Here is a 16,375-nt window from a genome sequence, read left to right as displayed (position 1 = left end):
TCCTCCCTCCCTCTTCCCACTGTTTGTTCTGTATTTCATTACCTTTTCATTCATCTCCTTGGTGTGGCATCTTTTTCCTTTCCCTTCTCTCTCCTCCTCCCTGCAGGCCCAGCCCCTCTCTCCCTTCCTTTTCTTCCAGCCCCTCTTCCATGGGTCTAACACTTCTCTTCCTTCTCTCCTGCACACCCCAAGGTTCCAGCAACACCTCTAGCCCTTTCCTCTAGCACCAGCCACCCCCCCTCCTCCCTCCAACCCCCATGCGGTCCAGTACCTTCTTCCTTTCCCTCCAGCTTCAACTCTAGCCAGCTAGGAGGGAGGGAGGATTAAGGAAGAAAGCCATCCACTTGGGGGAAGGGAGAAAGAATGGAAGGAAGAGGAGCGATAAGAATAATCTTACTAGGTCAGACCAATGGCCATCAAGCCCATTAGCCTGTTCTCACGGTAGCCAATCCAGGTCATTAGTACCTGGCAAAAATCCAAAGAGTAGCAACCTTCCATGCTACCAATCCAGGGCAAGCAGTGGCTTCCCCCATGTCTTAATAACAATGGACTTTTCCTCCAGGAAATTGTCCAAACCTTGTCCAGACCATGAGTAAGGGAGGGAAAGGAAAAAGAGGAATTGACATAGCATGGAGGGAGAGGGGGAGATGGAAGGGAAGGCATAGCATGGAAGGGGGAGATATGTTGGGGCATATGGGGGGGGAGAGAAGGAAAGGAGATGCCAGAGCATGAAGTGAGAGATGAAAGGAGAAGAGGGGAGAGAGATCTCAGAGCATGGGGGGAAAGGAAGCAGATGCAAAACCATGGGGAGAGTTGTGGGGTGGGAAGGAGAGAAGGAAAGAAGAAAGAGCAAGGGGGAGGGAGTGAAGATAGAGAGAAAAATGGAAGGGACAGAGAAAGAGGGGTAGATGCTAGATGGAATGGAGAGTGAAGAGAAGATGAGGAAAGTAGAAATCAGAGATGACAAAAGGTAGAAAAAATATATTTTTTTTCTTGCTTTAGAATAAAGGAGTATTGTAGCTGTACTGAAAAACATTTATAAATAAAAAATGGAAATAAGGTAATCTTTTTATTGGACTAATTTTAATACATTTTTTTACTAACTTTTGAAGACCAAAATCCTCTTCCTGAGGCAGTGGTGTACCAAGGAGGGAGGAGGCAGTACGCCCCGGGTGCAGCTCCTCAGGTGCTCCTCTGATTCCTTAAGTTCCCCAGTGCTTCAGCTGTCAGTGCCAACCTGCAGACTGGGCCACCAGCAGCATCAACCAGTAAAAGACGCTGCAATTGGTGGCCTGGAAGCTTTCCTTCTGCAGTGTCCTGTCTCTGCGGAGACAGGAAACTGAAGCAGAGAAGGAAAGCTTCCAGGACTGCTGAAAGTGGCATCTTCTATTGACTGATGCTGCCAGCGGCCCGAAGTCTGCAGGCAAGCAGGATTCAAAGAAGGAAAGAAAAAGGTAAGGAATGCTCATGACACCCGATATTTTTTCTCAAGATTAAGGCTGGCAATTGAGTAAAGGTTATGGAAGGGAAAGCAAGGCTAGCTGCCTGTTTTCTTTTCTGACCATTCATTTCATTTTATGGTTATTACTTAAAATATTTATTTTATATCGTAAGAGTTGTTAAAAATGATCGACCCTGGAGGTGTCACATACCCTAGGTACGCCACTGGCGGGGAGTTGGTATCAAGGCTAACTCCAGCCCATCCCGATCTGTCCTGCCATATGAATAAAAACGAACAAAAAGAATAAAGTGATACCTTTTTTTATTGGACTAACTTAATCTATATAAGTGTTAACTTTTGTCACCATTTGTGCATATAAAGTAGACCTCTTATTTAGTTTGCTTAAGTTATAATTAGCTTAATTTCATGTTCTACCTATAAACTATGCAGCTACTACTACTTATGTCTAATGCGCTGCTAGAGATTTAAGAGACATTTGAGACATTTAAGAGACAGTCCTCCCTTAGTAGAGCATATAGTCTAATCAAACAGACAATCAGGACAAGTAGGGAGTTAGGGAATTTCTCAGGCATGATAAGGGGTTAGCCATTAAAAGCAACCTCAAAAAAATGGGTTTTTAGCTAATACTGTATATCATTTGTATAGCGCTGCTAGACGTACGCAGTCTGCCTTTAACCCTGCTTCTAAGTCTATACATGAACCAGATTGAATAAAAGAAAAAGAGATGGTGGTGATATAAGCATCGGTGCCGTTCTTATAACTCCCGGTATATTATTTAACACTTGAATCCGACATCTACCCTACCTTCTATTTCCCCATCCCAAACTGAGATCTCTCCCTCCCTTTTTGTAGCACCCTTCTCCCAAGCAATTTCTCCCCCCCTCTCCCCCCAACAGCCTTGGTCTGGCTTCTCCCACTTCCTTGATCAACCCCCTTCCCCAAGTTTACCTTCCGTCTTCGTTTTTCAAATGTCAGCAGCAGCAGCGATTCCCATACCGACCTCTTCTCTCCTTCTGATGTAACTTCCTGTTTCCTCTGAGGTGGGTCGCAGTATAGAGAAGAGGCTGGTGCTGGCGGCAGGGCAACATATGTGAATCGCTGCTGAATTTTGAAAAATGAAGACAGAAGGTAGACTTGGAGAAAGGGAGTTGATGAAGGAAGGGGGAGATAGCAGATCGTGGCCCTGGGGGGAGGGGAAAGGAGAGATGCTGGCCCAGGAGGAAGGGGATGGAAAGAGGATGCCGCCACTGATCAGCTGGCCTACTTACTTGCAAAATATTGCACCATGAAGAGTGCCACCTAAGGTACTCACCTTAGGTGGCCTCTTGATAGGGCTGCCCCTGGGTCCCGGTTTCCTGAGAAGCTACAGAAGTCCATATTGTATTTAAAAACAAACTGAAATTATTGATTTTTTTTTTTTAAATGGAAAATACATCCCTGCATGGATCGCTGAGAAATTGAAACTACTCCACCTCTTAAAAAAATATTACTAATATTTAGACTTCATTCTTGTGCAGAATTCAGAGAATAGCATGAGAATCTGCAAGATATGGGTATTCACTAGCTACTATATCTTTTTTCTAGACTTGCTTATTGTGTGTGTTACAATGCAAGATTTGATGTGTACCAAAATTAATCCAAAACAGCAAAATTTAAATTTAACCATGCAATATTCAGCCAGTGGCTATCAGTAGCTTTAAAGCCACTGATAGCTGTGGGTTGATTTAGACACAGATATTTAGTGCTGGGCCTTGTCTGAGCTTCAGCATAAATTATCTGGGTTATTCTTGGACTGCAAATTTTTGTGGGCGTTAGCCAATATTCTGTGCCAGTTCAGGACGGTTTTTTTAATGATCTTATCTGCCTGGTTAGGTATAGAGGCAGACACTGGACATATCCAGTGCCTACATATCTGCCAGCTCCACTCCAGTTCTTCCTCCAGTTCACCTAGGCCAGGGGTAGGAAATTCCGGTCCTCGAGAGCCACAGGCACGTCAGGTTTTCAGGATATCCAAAATGAATATGTAAGAGATGGATTTGAATGTACTGCCTCCTTGAGATGCAAATCTATCTCATGCATATTCATTGTGGCTATTGCCTAACCCTGCCCTAGGCCTATCTAGTGCTGCAACAATCAAAGGAGATATTCAGCAGTACCTCCTGGTTGAGTGCCACTGAATATCTCTTCTCAGCAGGCTGATCAGGTGTTTTTTTAAGTGAACAGGTGCCTATCTTGCCTACTTAAAATCTTATGAATATCTGTTCCTAAATTTCTTTAAAAAAAAAGGAAAATTACCTTTAAAACTGAAGAGGGAAAACTTAAGATTAAAGAACAGGGTTTGGTTTTAGAGCAATGTGTTAGAATAAATAAGCTGATCTGGAAGCAAGCTTGGTTGTAATGACTTGATTCATTGTCCTCTGCTGACTGCCACAGAAGAAAAAACATGTGTGTTACAAGATCCTGGCTGGCACTGTCTTGTTATCCTCCTGGCATAATCTTTACTGGAAAATAAAATGTGAAGGCCAATTTACATAGAACATGGAGATCAGAATTCAGATGTTTGGGTCAGGATATGCTTAGTTCTGGTAGTACTTTATAAAAGGTTCCACTGAGTACAGAGCCTTTGGTTAAAAACATATAAGGACATCTAGGGGTGCAGATTTATTTGCCAGCAGGCACAGTGGGAACAACCTTTTTACAAATATACCCGTGGGAAAAAAAATTAAGTATATTGAAAATGTGAAATGGATGTCACCTCCACACCCCTTTCTAAAGACTCAAACTTGTCAAAAGTTTCTTCAATATTCACCAACCCTCAGAAGTGCCACCACGATACTCAAAACATTTCACTGTATCTGGCTTCACGCACTATATCCTCACTGGGTCCAACTTTTCTAACTGTCTTAGTTGAATTGTTTTTAAAGTTATTTTTAAACATTTTGTAAACAACCATTTTTAAGAAAGGTACTTAGCTTTTAACATTTTGCCTTCAGGTGGTCAGTTTGGAGGGACATCTATGCCGACGGGTTTTTTCAAGGCTCATATCCCTATATATCAAACAGACAATAGAAGCCTTGTAACAGATATAAAAATGGCAATAAAGTATTTTAAATATCAAAGTTCCTTACCTCTACAAGCTTTCGCCGTCTCATACAACCACCAAGTCCTTTAAACAAAGATGGCCGCGGCTTTTTCACTCCTCTTACACAAGGGGCAGAACTATTGGGCAAGTACTCGATTCCCAAGTTTCTTGGGGGATAGACAGGGTACACATGTGAGATGTCAACATTGCCAATGGTGTGAAAAAACAATTGAGGGTCACTATTGGCGAGACCCTCAGACTAAAAGAATAATTTATGCTCGGGAGAATACAAATTGCAAAACTGATTGGGTGGTATATGTAATAATATGCCCGTGTCCCTGAGTATATGTTGGGCGTACCAAGCGCCCAATCCAGACCAGGCTTACTGAACATAAGTCTAGGATTTCTACGGGAAACATTATGGCCCCCCTGGTCCAACATTGGATTCAGTTTGGACATACGATAGATCAAATCCAATGGAGGATTATAGCTAACATCACAGGAATGTGGGAGGGTGGGAACAAAGAAGAAAGATTAAATTTTCTGGAACAGAAATGGATTTACCAATTAAATTCTGTAGAACCGTTTGGTTTAAATTTAGAATTAGAGTGGCTTACTCTTATATGATATTCAGCCTGGGAGTCTATGGTTAATTATCCTTTAGAAACAAGGGGAAAAGAACATATAAAGAATATTACCCTTTGGGATATATAGTAAAACAACTGCTGCTGTGTCTGTCTTTCTGTCTGTCTCTCTCCCTGCCCCCTGTCTATCTTTCTTTCTGTCTGTCTCTCTCCACGGCCCCCTTTGTCTGTCTGTCTTTCTTTCTGTCTCACTCTCTCCATGGCCCCCTTTGTCTGTCTGTCTCCCACCCCTCCCCCTCCACTTCCCTGTGCATCAGCAGCATTTTCCTGCTCCTTCACTTCCCTGTATTTCCATCCTGTAATTCTTACCAGCATGGGGAGGACTCATTCATTCGGCTAAACACCTCTTCTGACAGCCAGATGCGTCGCAGCACTCACACCCTATCCGCCTCGTCCAGGCCGAAGGACACCCTCCTGCCGATCCTCTCGCCACCTCCTATCACTGCCGCTACACCACAGGAGACAAACCGCCACATTAAGCTCTGCATGCGCTGCAAACCACTGCATGTGCTGCAAATCGAACATGGCTATGGAGGCACAAATCACAGAGGCAGGGATCACGCCATTGTAAGTGCGCATGCGTGCTTAGGATTTTATTATAGAGGATGTATATGCTAGATGTGTAGGCACCCAATAGCTGCATCTATATGTCTAAGCTAAGAACATAGGGGCAGATTCTATAAACGGGAGTCCCGATTGTAGGCAGCAGTAGGCGTCCTATTGCTGTCTAGCAGACAATCGGGACAAAAACCCCAAGGCAAGCTGCCTACTCTGTAGGCACTTGTAATGGTTTAGAGAGACGTGTTGGGATACTTAAGCTCACCCAAGGCTAGGCACTTGTCATGGTTGAGCAAGCTTAAGTGGCCCTAGGCATCCCCCCAGGCATTTCAGTGACAGGTTTGAAATAATAATAATAATTTTATTCTTATATACCGCCAAAGCCATGGAAGTTCAAGGTAGTTTATAGTAAGAAGCGCTGGACAATCAGCAAAGAGGTTACAACCAAATTCAACAATACAATCTTACATAAAGAATTGGAAAGCTATATAGTTCTTAGGGTTACTGGTTGAATAAGCAGAGCTGTATAGATTCTTAGTTTACAAATCGATTGAAATGTAGGCTGAGCAGCTGCAGCAGGGGAAACTGCCCCTCCCCCCTGTAGTTGGCCTGTAGGAGGGATGCCCACTCGCTCCTGCCGAAATCCTACCCGGAATTTCCCAACCCCCCTGAAATACCCGGCAGGAGGGATGCCCACTCCTTCCTGCTGCTGAACCCCTGAGGCAGGAAGGATGCCCACTCCCTCCTGCCCCTTAACCCCTCCAAAAGCAGCTGGGCAGGAGGGATGCCCTCGGCTCCTGTCACCACTCCCCCAGAACTTCCCAACCCCCCAACTGGCGACACCCCCTCCCCCCCAGAAGAAAGTCTGGCTGGAGGAATGCTTACTCCCTCCAACCGACAGGCCTGCTAATCCAAAATGGTGGGCCTTCCCCTTCCATGAGCATTCTGGGATGAACCGGGGAGGGGCCTTACGCACCTGGTCTAATTGGAGTCTTGGGCCCCTTCCAGAATGCACCAGGAAGGGGAAGGCTCACCATTTTGGAGTGGTGGGCCTGCTGGCCGGAGGGAGTAAGCATCCCTCTGGCTGGACTTTCTTCTGGAAAGCTACGAGGGAATCTACAGGTGTGTGTGTGGGGGGGGGAAGAGGGGGGGTCCTGGAGGAGGGGTGTTGCTGGTTGATGGGTGGGGGTTGGGAAGTTCGGGGGGAGGTGGCAGAAGGGAGTGGTCATTCTGGCTGATTTGGGAGGGGTTCGGGGGCAGGAGAGAGTAGGCATCCCTCCTTTCAATTTTGGTGGGACTTATGGGGGGGGTCCTCTTCCACAGCTGAAGGAAATCTCTCAGGCTGTGCTGAGGCTCTCCTACAGCACATGTGAGGATATATCAGCTGGTGGAATGCCCCTAAACTTAGCATTCATCTAACAATCACACAACTGGGATACTCCACTAAACCACAGCCTCCCAGATCTTATTGTCTTATGGAAGTAGGTAGGAAAGCACACATGTTTAAAAAACTTGTGTTTGGCCAGCACTGTGTATAAGACTGTTCTTATGGTCTTTGTTTATATTGCTCTATATTGTGACCACATCTTGGGTACTGTGTGCAGTTCTGGTCGCCATATCTCAAAAAAATAAATAGCAAAATTAGGCCCCCTTTTACAAACCTGTAAATAGCGATTCACCTGCAACAAATCCACTGAAACCCACAGAGCCCCTTTTAAACTTCCTATGGGCTTCGGTGCATTTGCTGCAGGAGAATCACTACCACAGATTTGTAAAAGGGGCCCTTAGAAAAGGTATAGAGAAGAGCAACCAAAATGATAAAGGGATAAAATGACTCTTCTATGAGGAAAGGCTAAACAACTTGGGACTCTTCAGGGTGATGGCACAGTTGCGCGCCAGACACCAGCGCGCTGACAATCGAGCGCAGGAAAACTTAGTTTTAAAGAGCTCCAACGGAGGGGGGGGTGCACCCCCCACATTATAGAGAAAACAACTTTTCCTGAAAAAAATTGGAAAAAGTTCTGTTTTCTCTATAATGAAGGGTTCCAACCCCGCAACCCCCCCCAACAGCAGCACGAACACTGCAGTAAAGGGGGGGGTCCCCACTCACACCCTGCTTCGGAGCTATTTAAAACTAAGTTTTCCCATGGCGCGCTGGTGTTTTGTGCTGAATTGTCTGCCCTCCATTGTCGGCGCGCTGGTGTCTCTCGCGTGACTGACTATGAACCCTCTTCAGCATGGACAAGACACAGCTGAGGAGATATGACAGAGGTCTATAAAATCCGGAGTGGAATGGGTAAATGCAAATTTATTGTTCTTAATGTCCTTGCAAGACAGACCAGGCACTTGGGTATATGCTTTCCTGCCAGCAGGTGGAGACTGAGAACTACTGAATTATGACACCACTCTATATAGTATTCTGTGGAGCATAGCAACAATCAGTATGTTCTTAGTCTCCAGCAAGGGAGTAGGTGAGATATTCTGTGCTGTCTGATCAGTCAGACTCAGCTAAAATAGTTGTGTGTGTGTGTGGGGGGGGGGGGGGTTGTGACATCCTTAGTGGTTTATCTGTGCCTTGGGTATTGCACCTTGGAGTTCATGGTCTTCCTCCCTATCCTCTCTCCTACTTCCTGTCTTCCTTCTGGAGGTGAGCATCATTATGCCTCAATTCCTCTCACCAATTCTGGGAAAGAGTAATTGAGTGCCCATTTGATCAAAGTTCCACCAGCAGCCATAAAAGGAAAAAATATTAAAAGTGACAGAAGACAGTATGGCTGCTGTTTTATTTCTACACTTGAGGGTTCCTTGGGATGCAAAAGAGAGAGGAGTGAGCAGGAAGAAGAGGAATATTTTACCTAGGTCTGAGCCACATGTACCTGCCTAGGAATACAAGAGCTTTGGTGAACAGGTGTAAATTGAGCCAGGTGTTGGAGCCTGTGTTGACAGCACAGGCAGTGTTAAAGCTGTGGCTCTTGCCATACTGCCAGAGTACCATGCAGTTTCTGTCCCGTATTTGGGGAGTTCTTTTACCTCAATAGCAGACATTTCTGTGTCAAAAAAGTGATTTTCCTTAATCTGCCTTGGCTGAGACATTTTCCACACTAGTTGCAGGAGACCTAATATTGGCAAAAAGTCCTCCATTTTGCCTACAGCTGTCTCAGAGGTGTCAATGTAAGCAGAAAGTCCGCCGATTCTTCTGCCACTGAATTCTGAAATATGGTTTGGAGATGCAATCGTCTTTGAGGGGTTATTTTTTTCTTCCAAGTTTGTTTTTCTGTTATACTGTGCTTTTTGTTATAAAGAGGGTGTCCTGTTGCAATCAGTTTACCCTGGTTTTATGATTACCAATATGAATTCTGATGATCACATTCTGTCTAAGAATCAGAGAGCTGTAGTTGAGGAATCTGAAGATATAGGCTCTGAAAGGTCAGTTGGTTCTCATTGCTTTTTAGAGGATCAGCTGGACATGCAGAGAGACCTGGCTGAAGGTTTCTTAGATGATGAGTCAGTACTTTCCAGCGAGGTCTTCTCTGTGATTAGAACCTTTCACTGGGAGGAGTTGGAAGCCAGCCCTAAAAATATCAGATACGCCTGTGGATTCTGCTAAAGGGAAGATCCTCTCTTGTGAAAGTGCCTTCCCTTTGCACAGTGTCATTAAGGAAATGATTTGGGCAGACTTTTCCCTAAGAGAGATGGTTTGGTGTTAGCTTTTACTAAGTAGATGGCAATTCCAGTGGCAGATGAAGCTGCATTGCAAGACCCTCATCGCCATTGCATGGAGGCTTTTTTAAAGCAAGCATTTGAAATTTATGCCTTGGCTCTAGAGCAGGGGTGTCAAAGTCCCTCCTTGAGGGCTGCAATCCAGTCGGGTTTTCAGGATTTCCCCAATGAATATGCATGAGATCTATTTGCATGCACTGCTTTCATTGTGTGCTAATAGATCTCATGCATTCATTGGGGAAATCCTGAAAACCCGACTGGATTGCGGCCCTCGAGGAGGGACTTTGACACCCCTGCTCTAGAGGCAGATGTTTGTGGTGGCCATATGACAAGATTTGTTTTAGATGGCTAGAGCAATTGCCCTAGAAGTTAATGCATGATTCTGCTGATAGAGCTTTGGTGGTAAATTGGCTAGATGTGGGTTCTGCCTTTTTGACAGATACACTGTATGACTTTTTGTTCTGCTGCTAAAGGTATGGCATTGTTAGTAGCCGTGAGGAGGTGACTCTGGCTCAGGAACTGATCAGCGGACATAACATCCAAGGCTAGACTTAAATTTCTTTTGAGTGGGAAGCATTGTTTTTGTAGAGGATTTGGGAAAAGTTGATATGAGTCTAGGTATCAAGGCTCCCAGAAGACCCTGTGTGAATGTCTTCATGAGAGGGCGTCACAGTAAACAAATAGAATGTGTGTGGGCTGTGTGCAAAAACTGAGCTAACAAGAGTGACCATCTAAATGGGTTTATATTAGCCAGTAGTGTTAATAGGACTGAATGAGCCCCAAGTGGAAAAATTTAGATAAGCCCCTAGAGCACCATGTGTCCCAAGGTAGTGAGGACCAGAGTTAGAGGAGAGCAGGAGGAATCCCTTTAGAGCTCTAGCAAACAAACCCTGCAAAAAAGCAAATAGACCTATAAATAAACTGGTGGTGTCGGCAGGAGAGAGAAGGCATCCCTCCTGCTGGGAGTGGCGGGGGCCCGGTGGCGGGAGGGAGTGGGCATTCCTCCTGCCGTCCTTCAATTCTGGGGTCTTTAAAAAAAAAAAAAATTATATTGGGGGGGAGGGGGTCTATGCTATAAAGCTTTACTTTCCTGTCAATGCCTGAGCCAATCAATGCTCAGGCACTGTCCGGAAAGTAAGGCTACGACAGCTAACACCCTGTCGGAAAATTTTGGTCGCAAATGTGGCACAATGAGGTTAGGAAATCACCCAGCAATGATACAGAATTGCCCAGAGTGCTCCTTTTACTAACATTTTAATATTAATAACTTCATTGTACTACTTTTGCTTGGCAGAGTCGGAGACTGCTAGGAAGTTTGGAAAAGGCCATTCCGATAGTTGGCTGGTAAAATTACTTATACTTTAAACTAGCTGGAACCAATTTAGTGATCATCTTAACAGCACGGTAACTCTTGAGAATCCTCTCCTGAGGGGCTGTGGCATGAACATACTTGTATGTTAGTAATAGGAATTTGAACTGTATGCAGAGGTGGATAGGGAGCCAGTGAAACGATTTGAAGGGAGGGGTAAAGGTGAGTGTAGATTCCTTTCCTCGGGCAGAGGACACCGCAAAGGGTCTCATGGCACTGAAGCCACTGAAAAAAAACAAACTTTAAGCAAAAAAATAAAAAGATGCAGAGCAGATCAGAAGACTTCTGCATGGATTGCTTGCAGAAATTGAAAACTGGATCGGTAGCATAGAATGTTGCTACTCTTTGGGTTTTGGCCAGGTACTGGTAATCTGAATTGGCCACTGTGAGAACGGGCTACTGGGCTTGATGGACCATTGGTCTGACCCAGTAAGGCTATTCTTATGTTCTTATGTTAGCAGTAGATAAGTAATGCAGCTGAGTTTTGTACCTATTAGAAGGGGGAGCACACTTAGACTACTGCAATTTACTTCTATCACTTGAAAGATCATACTGTTGTGTATGTTGGAGGAAGAGAGATACAAAATTGGGGACAATGAGTGGTGAGAACAAAGGTTCATGACAGAAAGATCCCAGCCATGGTTCAGATTGATCTGAAAGTATAAAGCAGGAGGAAACTGTAGGTTCAAGTTCAAGTTTTCAAGTTTATTATAACATTTGATTAATCGCTTATTCCGAATTCTAAGCGATGTACAAAGTGATAAAATTACAAAATATTGGAAGACAAACATAAGAGAGATGTACTATAACTACTAATACATTGTAGTAAACAAAATTACAAACATAAACGACAAGTTTCATAACTACTAATACATAATAATAAATTAAATTACACGTACATTAATAAAAACATAGGGAAAACTCGGGATGAAATACAATCTAGTTATAAAAGTAGAACAATTAAGGTTAAAAACAATAGGAAGGGGAATAAAAAACAATCAAAGTAGTTAAAATGGATTAAGAGCCAAAAGCAGTTCAGTTAAATATTGAATGCATCTTGAAAAAGAAGACTCTTTAGTTTGCTCTTAAATTTTTCAAGATTCTTTTCATCTCTCAGATGAATTGGAAGAGAATTCCAGGATTGGGGAGCTGTAACAGAAAAAATAGTCTGCCGCCGCGTATTAATAACTTTAAGAGAAGGGATGACCAACAAATTTTGGTCACTTGACCTCAAGAGTCTAGGTGATGTATATGGAATTAAAACCCTATAAATAAAGGCTGGGGTTTTAAATACCATAGATTTAAAAGTAAGGAGGATTAGTTTATACATAATGCGGTGAACAACAGGAAGCCAATGAGCTTTCTCAAGTAAGGGAGTGACGTGATCAAATTTTTTGGCTTTCATAATGAGTTTGATTGAGGCATTCTGGATGATTTGCAGACGCCTAATTTCCTTTTGAGACAGTCCTTTGAACAGGGCGTTACAGTAGTCAATTTTAGAAATAACTAGAGAGTGAACTACAATATTTAGAGATTTTGAACATAAGAATTTAGATATAGAATGAATTTGACGGAATCTATAAAAAGTTGTTTTGACAACATGACTAATATGGTCATGATAAGATAATTTCTCATCAAAAATAATTCCCAAAATCCTGATTTTATGAACTAAATTCAAAGAGATGCCCTTAATAGTAATCAGGGAAGAAAGTTTAAGACAATCTTTCCAAGGAAAGAGCATAATGTTTGTTTTTTCAATGTTAAGGGCTAATCTGTTTGTGTCAAGCCATTGGTGAATTTGCTCAAGTTTTCCAGTTATGGCTGAAATTTCACAAGAATTATTGGGATCAAGAGGGTGTAATAATTGAATGTCATCTGCGTAAGCAAATACGGAGAAGCCAATAGATTGACAGAGTGTAATGAGGGGCGCAAGGAAGATATTGAAAAGAAGAGGAGAAAGAATAGATCCCTGCGGAATGCCATAGGGTGCAGAAAAACTATCAGAAGATGAATTGTTAAAGAAAACAGTAGAACGATTGTCAAAGTAAGATTTGAACCAAAGGAGAACCTGATCTGTGATACCAATAGAATGAAGTCTATTTAGTAAAAGGTTGTGATCGATAGTATCAAAAGCAGATGAAAGATCGATGGAAATCAAAAGAATGGATGTATGATGATCTAGATAATAAAATATAGAAGTTGTCATGCCAATTAGCGCATGTTCGGTTGAATGATATTGTCTAAAACCCTTTTGATTTGGGTGTAAGACGTTTGTTTTCTCTACAAATTCTGATATTTGATTAAATACAATCTTTTCTGTCAGTTTTGCTAAGTAAGGAATATTGGCCTATAGTTTGATTTTTCTTCATGGCTGATTTTATGATGGGATGAATGATTGCTTTTTTCCAAGCCAAAGGCATGATGCTTTGTTGCAGACTTTTATTAATTAAGGTCAGTATTTGTGAACCAAATATGGCAAAATATATCTTAAGAAGAAAGGGAGGGATAGATTCAAATTGTGTTCCCTTGGTGTTGATAGTTTTAATCTGAGATTCTAGCTCATGAAGACTGGGAAGATTGAATTGTGAACATTTTGAAGATAGTGATAGTCTTAAGTCCAAAGGTTCCAAGGAAGGGGCAGGGTCTGGATTGATAGTTAAGTTACTCCTAATTTTCTTAATTTTGTCAGTAAAATAGGTTGCAAGTTCTTGAGCAGCAGGTAAAGAATTAGAAGTTTGTGTTTGATTTTTAGAAGGCAAAGCAACCGTTTTTAGGATAGCATAGAGCAGTGATTTCCAACCCTGTCCTGGAGGACCACCAGGCCAATCGGGTTTTCAGGCTAGCCCTAATGAATATGCATGAGAGAGATTTGCATATGATGGAAGTGATAGGCATGCAAATTTGCTTCATGCATATTCATTAGGGCTAGCCTGAAAACCCAATTGGCCTGGTGTTCCTCCAGGACAGGGTTGGGAACCACTGGCATAGAGCATAGAAACATTTTTAGCTTTTAGAATTTTATTTGAATAGTATTTCATTTTTGCCTGGTTTATTTTTTCCTTATACAAAGTGGAATGGTTTTTAAATTTTTTGTAATTATGTTGACTTTTATCTTTTCTCCAGCTTCGCTCCAGTGAACGAAGTTGATTTTTCATAAACTTTAATTCTGTTGTGAACCAAGGATTTGACCTTTTCCGGGCAGAAATAAATTTTGTTTTAATCGGGGCTAGTTTGTATAACAGAAGCTTAGTGGAGACGTTCCAGTGGGATAAAAGATCTTCTAAGGAGTGAGATTTTAGATCTGTGAGATTTAAGTTAAAGTTTTCAGCAATTAAATCAGCTGTAAGATTTTTAAAATCTCTGTATTTACGAGTCTGGTGAGTAGTGACTATTTTAGAAAAGATAGCTGAGTAAGAGATCTGACCAAAGCACTGGTTGACAGGAGTCTATTTGATAATTATCATGGGTATGGAGAGAAGCAATGACCATGTCAATTGTGTGGCCAGCTTGATGAGTTGGAGCTGTTAGAAGCGGATAGAAATCTAAATGATCCAGATGTGATTTAATATCTTTAGTATAATTATTGGTGAAATCTTCAGAAAAAGTAAAGAAAACTTACTGTTGCTAATTATTGCTACCTAATTGCTGAACTAAAGATCTTTAGAAACCTTTCAGAAAGATTCCCTTTATCTTCCTGGCTTGAACTTGACTTTTTTTTCCCCCTTTACCTAAATAGATCACTTTAACAAAGCAGTGTAGTACATAGGAGAAAAGTGGACTCTGTTGCACAACATTTGCATGTCTCCTTTTCATTTGCAATATTGTATATCCTGTATATCACAATTATACTGTGGAATATGGCTGCATGTATGTATGTCATGTTATCCATTTTCTTAAAAGCTCTGCTCTTTACTAATTACCCTTTTTGTTCCAAACATAAAGGAACAGTAATTTGGCATAGGGTATTGGATGATGTGTGTTCTGCGATGTTCACACATGTTCCTTTTTTCCTTACAGTCCCTTCAATCTGAATATGTTCAGTACTAAAGCCATGCTGCTTCGGTAGATTTTCTGGCAGAGATCTCTGTTACCAGCATCAATTGAATAAAGAAGTTGAAGGAAAAGAGAATGCCTACTTGGAGGTGAAGTCTGCTTCCAGAGACAAAGAAGGTGAAAAGTCCGAAGAAGAGATATTGAAAAAACCAGAAGTTTATGCCCAAGAATTAATCCAGATGCACTGACAAATTCTGTGCAGAGAAAGTACACCCATTTGTTTTGTAAACCAATGCAGGATTTTTATGTAATTCAATGATTTTTCAGAGTTATTTTTAAATGATTTTAATAGTAAATTTATTGTGTATGAATCTATCTATATCTATATAGATTATAGATAGATAGATAAATAGATATATACATCTGTATATTCTGGAGCATTACAATATGTATATTATCTAGCAAAAGACTATTTTCATATGATACGTATCTATCTATCTATATAGATATACATAGATATATATATATATATATATATAATATACACACATGTGCATGTATACATTGTGTAAAGCATAGATTTTATTTTATTTTGGAATACTTCATCACTCTTTGCTACCAAAAGTGTGTAAATAGAATACATCCATTTTGCAGTAAAATACTTTGCTGTGCTTCCTACAGCCATTATTAATGGCTGGACCAATGAAGGTATTTGACAGTTTACCTGCGTAAGCACCTATATTGTGTCACAAGTCCACAACCTTCAACTAAGGAGGGGCTGGAAAACCAGCACTAGTGACAGTCTAGGTAAGACTTGATGAGAAGGCTGTAGATTTGGAACTGCTCGCTATACTCATTATGTATTAAGTATTACACTCTTAACATTCCTGGTGATCTTCTCATTAACAGAACCAAATTCATGTACCTTTTTAAATTTATTTATTATTATTTTTCTGCTTCTTAATGCTCATGTTTATCCTTGTATCTTACTTAGGGCTCCTTTTACTAAGGTGCACTAGTGTGTTTAGCTTATACAGGAAATTACCACACACTACACCGCACGCTATGCTTCTAGAACTAACGCCGGCTCAATGCTGGTGTTAAGGTCCAGCGCAGGAGTGTCCAACCTTTTGGCTTCCCTGGGCCGCTTTGGCCAAAAAAAAATGTTTCTGGGGCCGCACAAATGCGCAAAAGCTGAAGCAAGACAGAGGAGGGAGCCGGCAAGACAGTAAACAGCCGGGGGCAGTAGAGGAAAACACTGCATCGCCCTCGACTGGGGCCACACAAAATACTTCACGGGGCCGCATGCGGCCCTCGGGCTGCAGGTTGGACACCCCTGGTCTAATGCATGCGGCAATGTAGCAAACGCTATTCCGCGTGTTAAAGCCCTAATGCGGCTTAGTAAAAGGAGCCCATAGTCTCTGATTTTAAGGAAATTTTTTGATTTAGAATTTGTAAAAAAAAAAAAAAAATCTGTGCAGCTGTTTGGTTCAAGGTACAAACCCCCTAATTGTGATGTGGCACATTTTGTTCCATAATCACTTGTT

At 42.0% G+C, this 16,375-nt stretch overlaps 1 protein-coding gene across 2 annotated transcripts in view; it reads left to right on the top strand.

Annotated features, from left to right (window-relative positions):
- Positions 1-16,037, top strand: part of CDC14A (cell division cycle 14A) — a 210,273-nt gene extending 194,236 nt beyond the window's left edge. For both annotated transcript variants that reach the window (XM_033915989.1, XM_033915988.1), the window contains one exon: positions 14,853-16,037. In XM_033915989.1, coding sequence (XP_033771880.1) covers positions 14,853-14,901 — 49 coding nt within the window. In that variant the 3' untranslated portion in view covers positions 14,902-16,037. The remainder of the gene's footprint in view (positions 1-14,852) is intronic.
- Positions 16,038-16,375: the final 338 nt, after the last annotated feature.

Source organism: Geotrypetes seraphini, chromosome 12 (assembly GCF_902459505.1).
Source record: "Geotrypetes seraphini chromosome 12, aGeoSer1.1, whole genome shotgun sequence".
NCBI classification, from domain to species: Eukaryota; Metazoa; Chordata; class Amphibia; order Gymnophiona; family Dermophiidae; genus Geotrypetes; species Geotrypetes seraphini.
The sequence above is the reverse complement of the archived record's forward strand: the minus strand, read 5'-3'. Positions and strand labels throughout refer to the sequence as shown.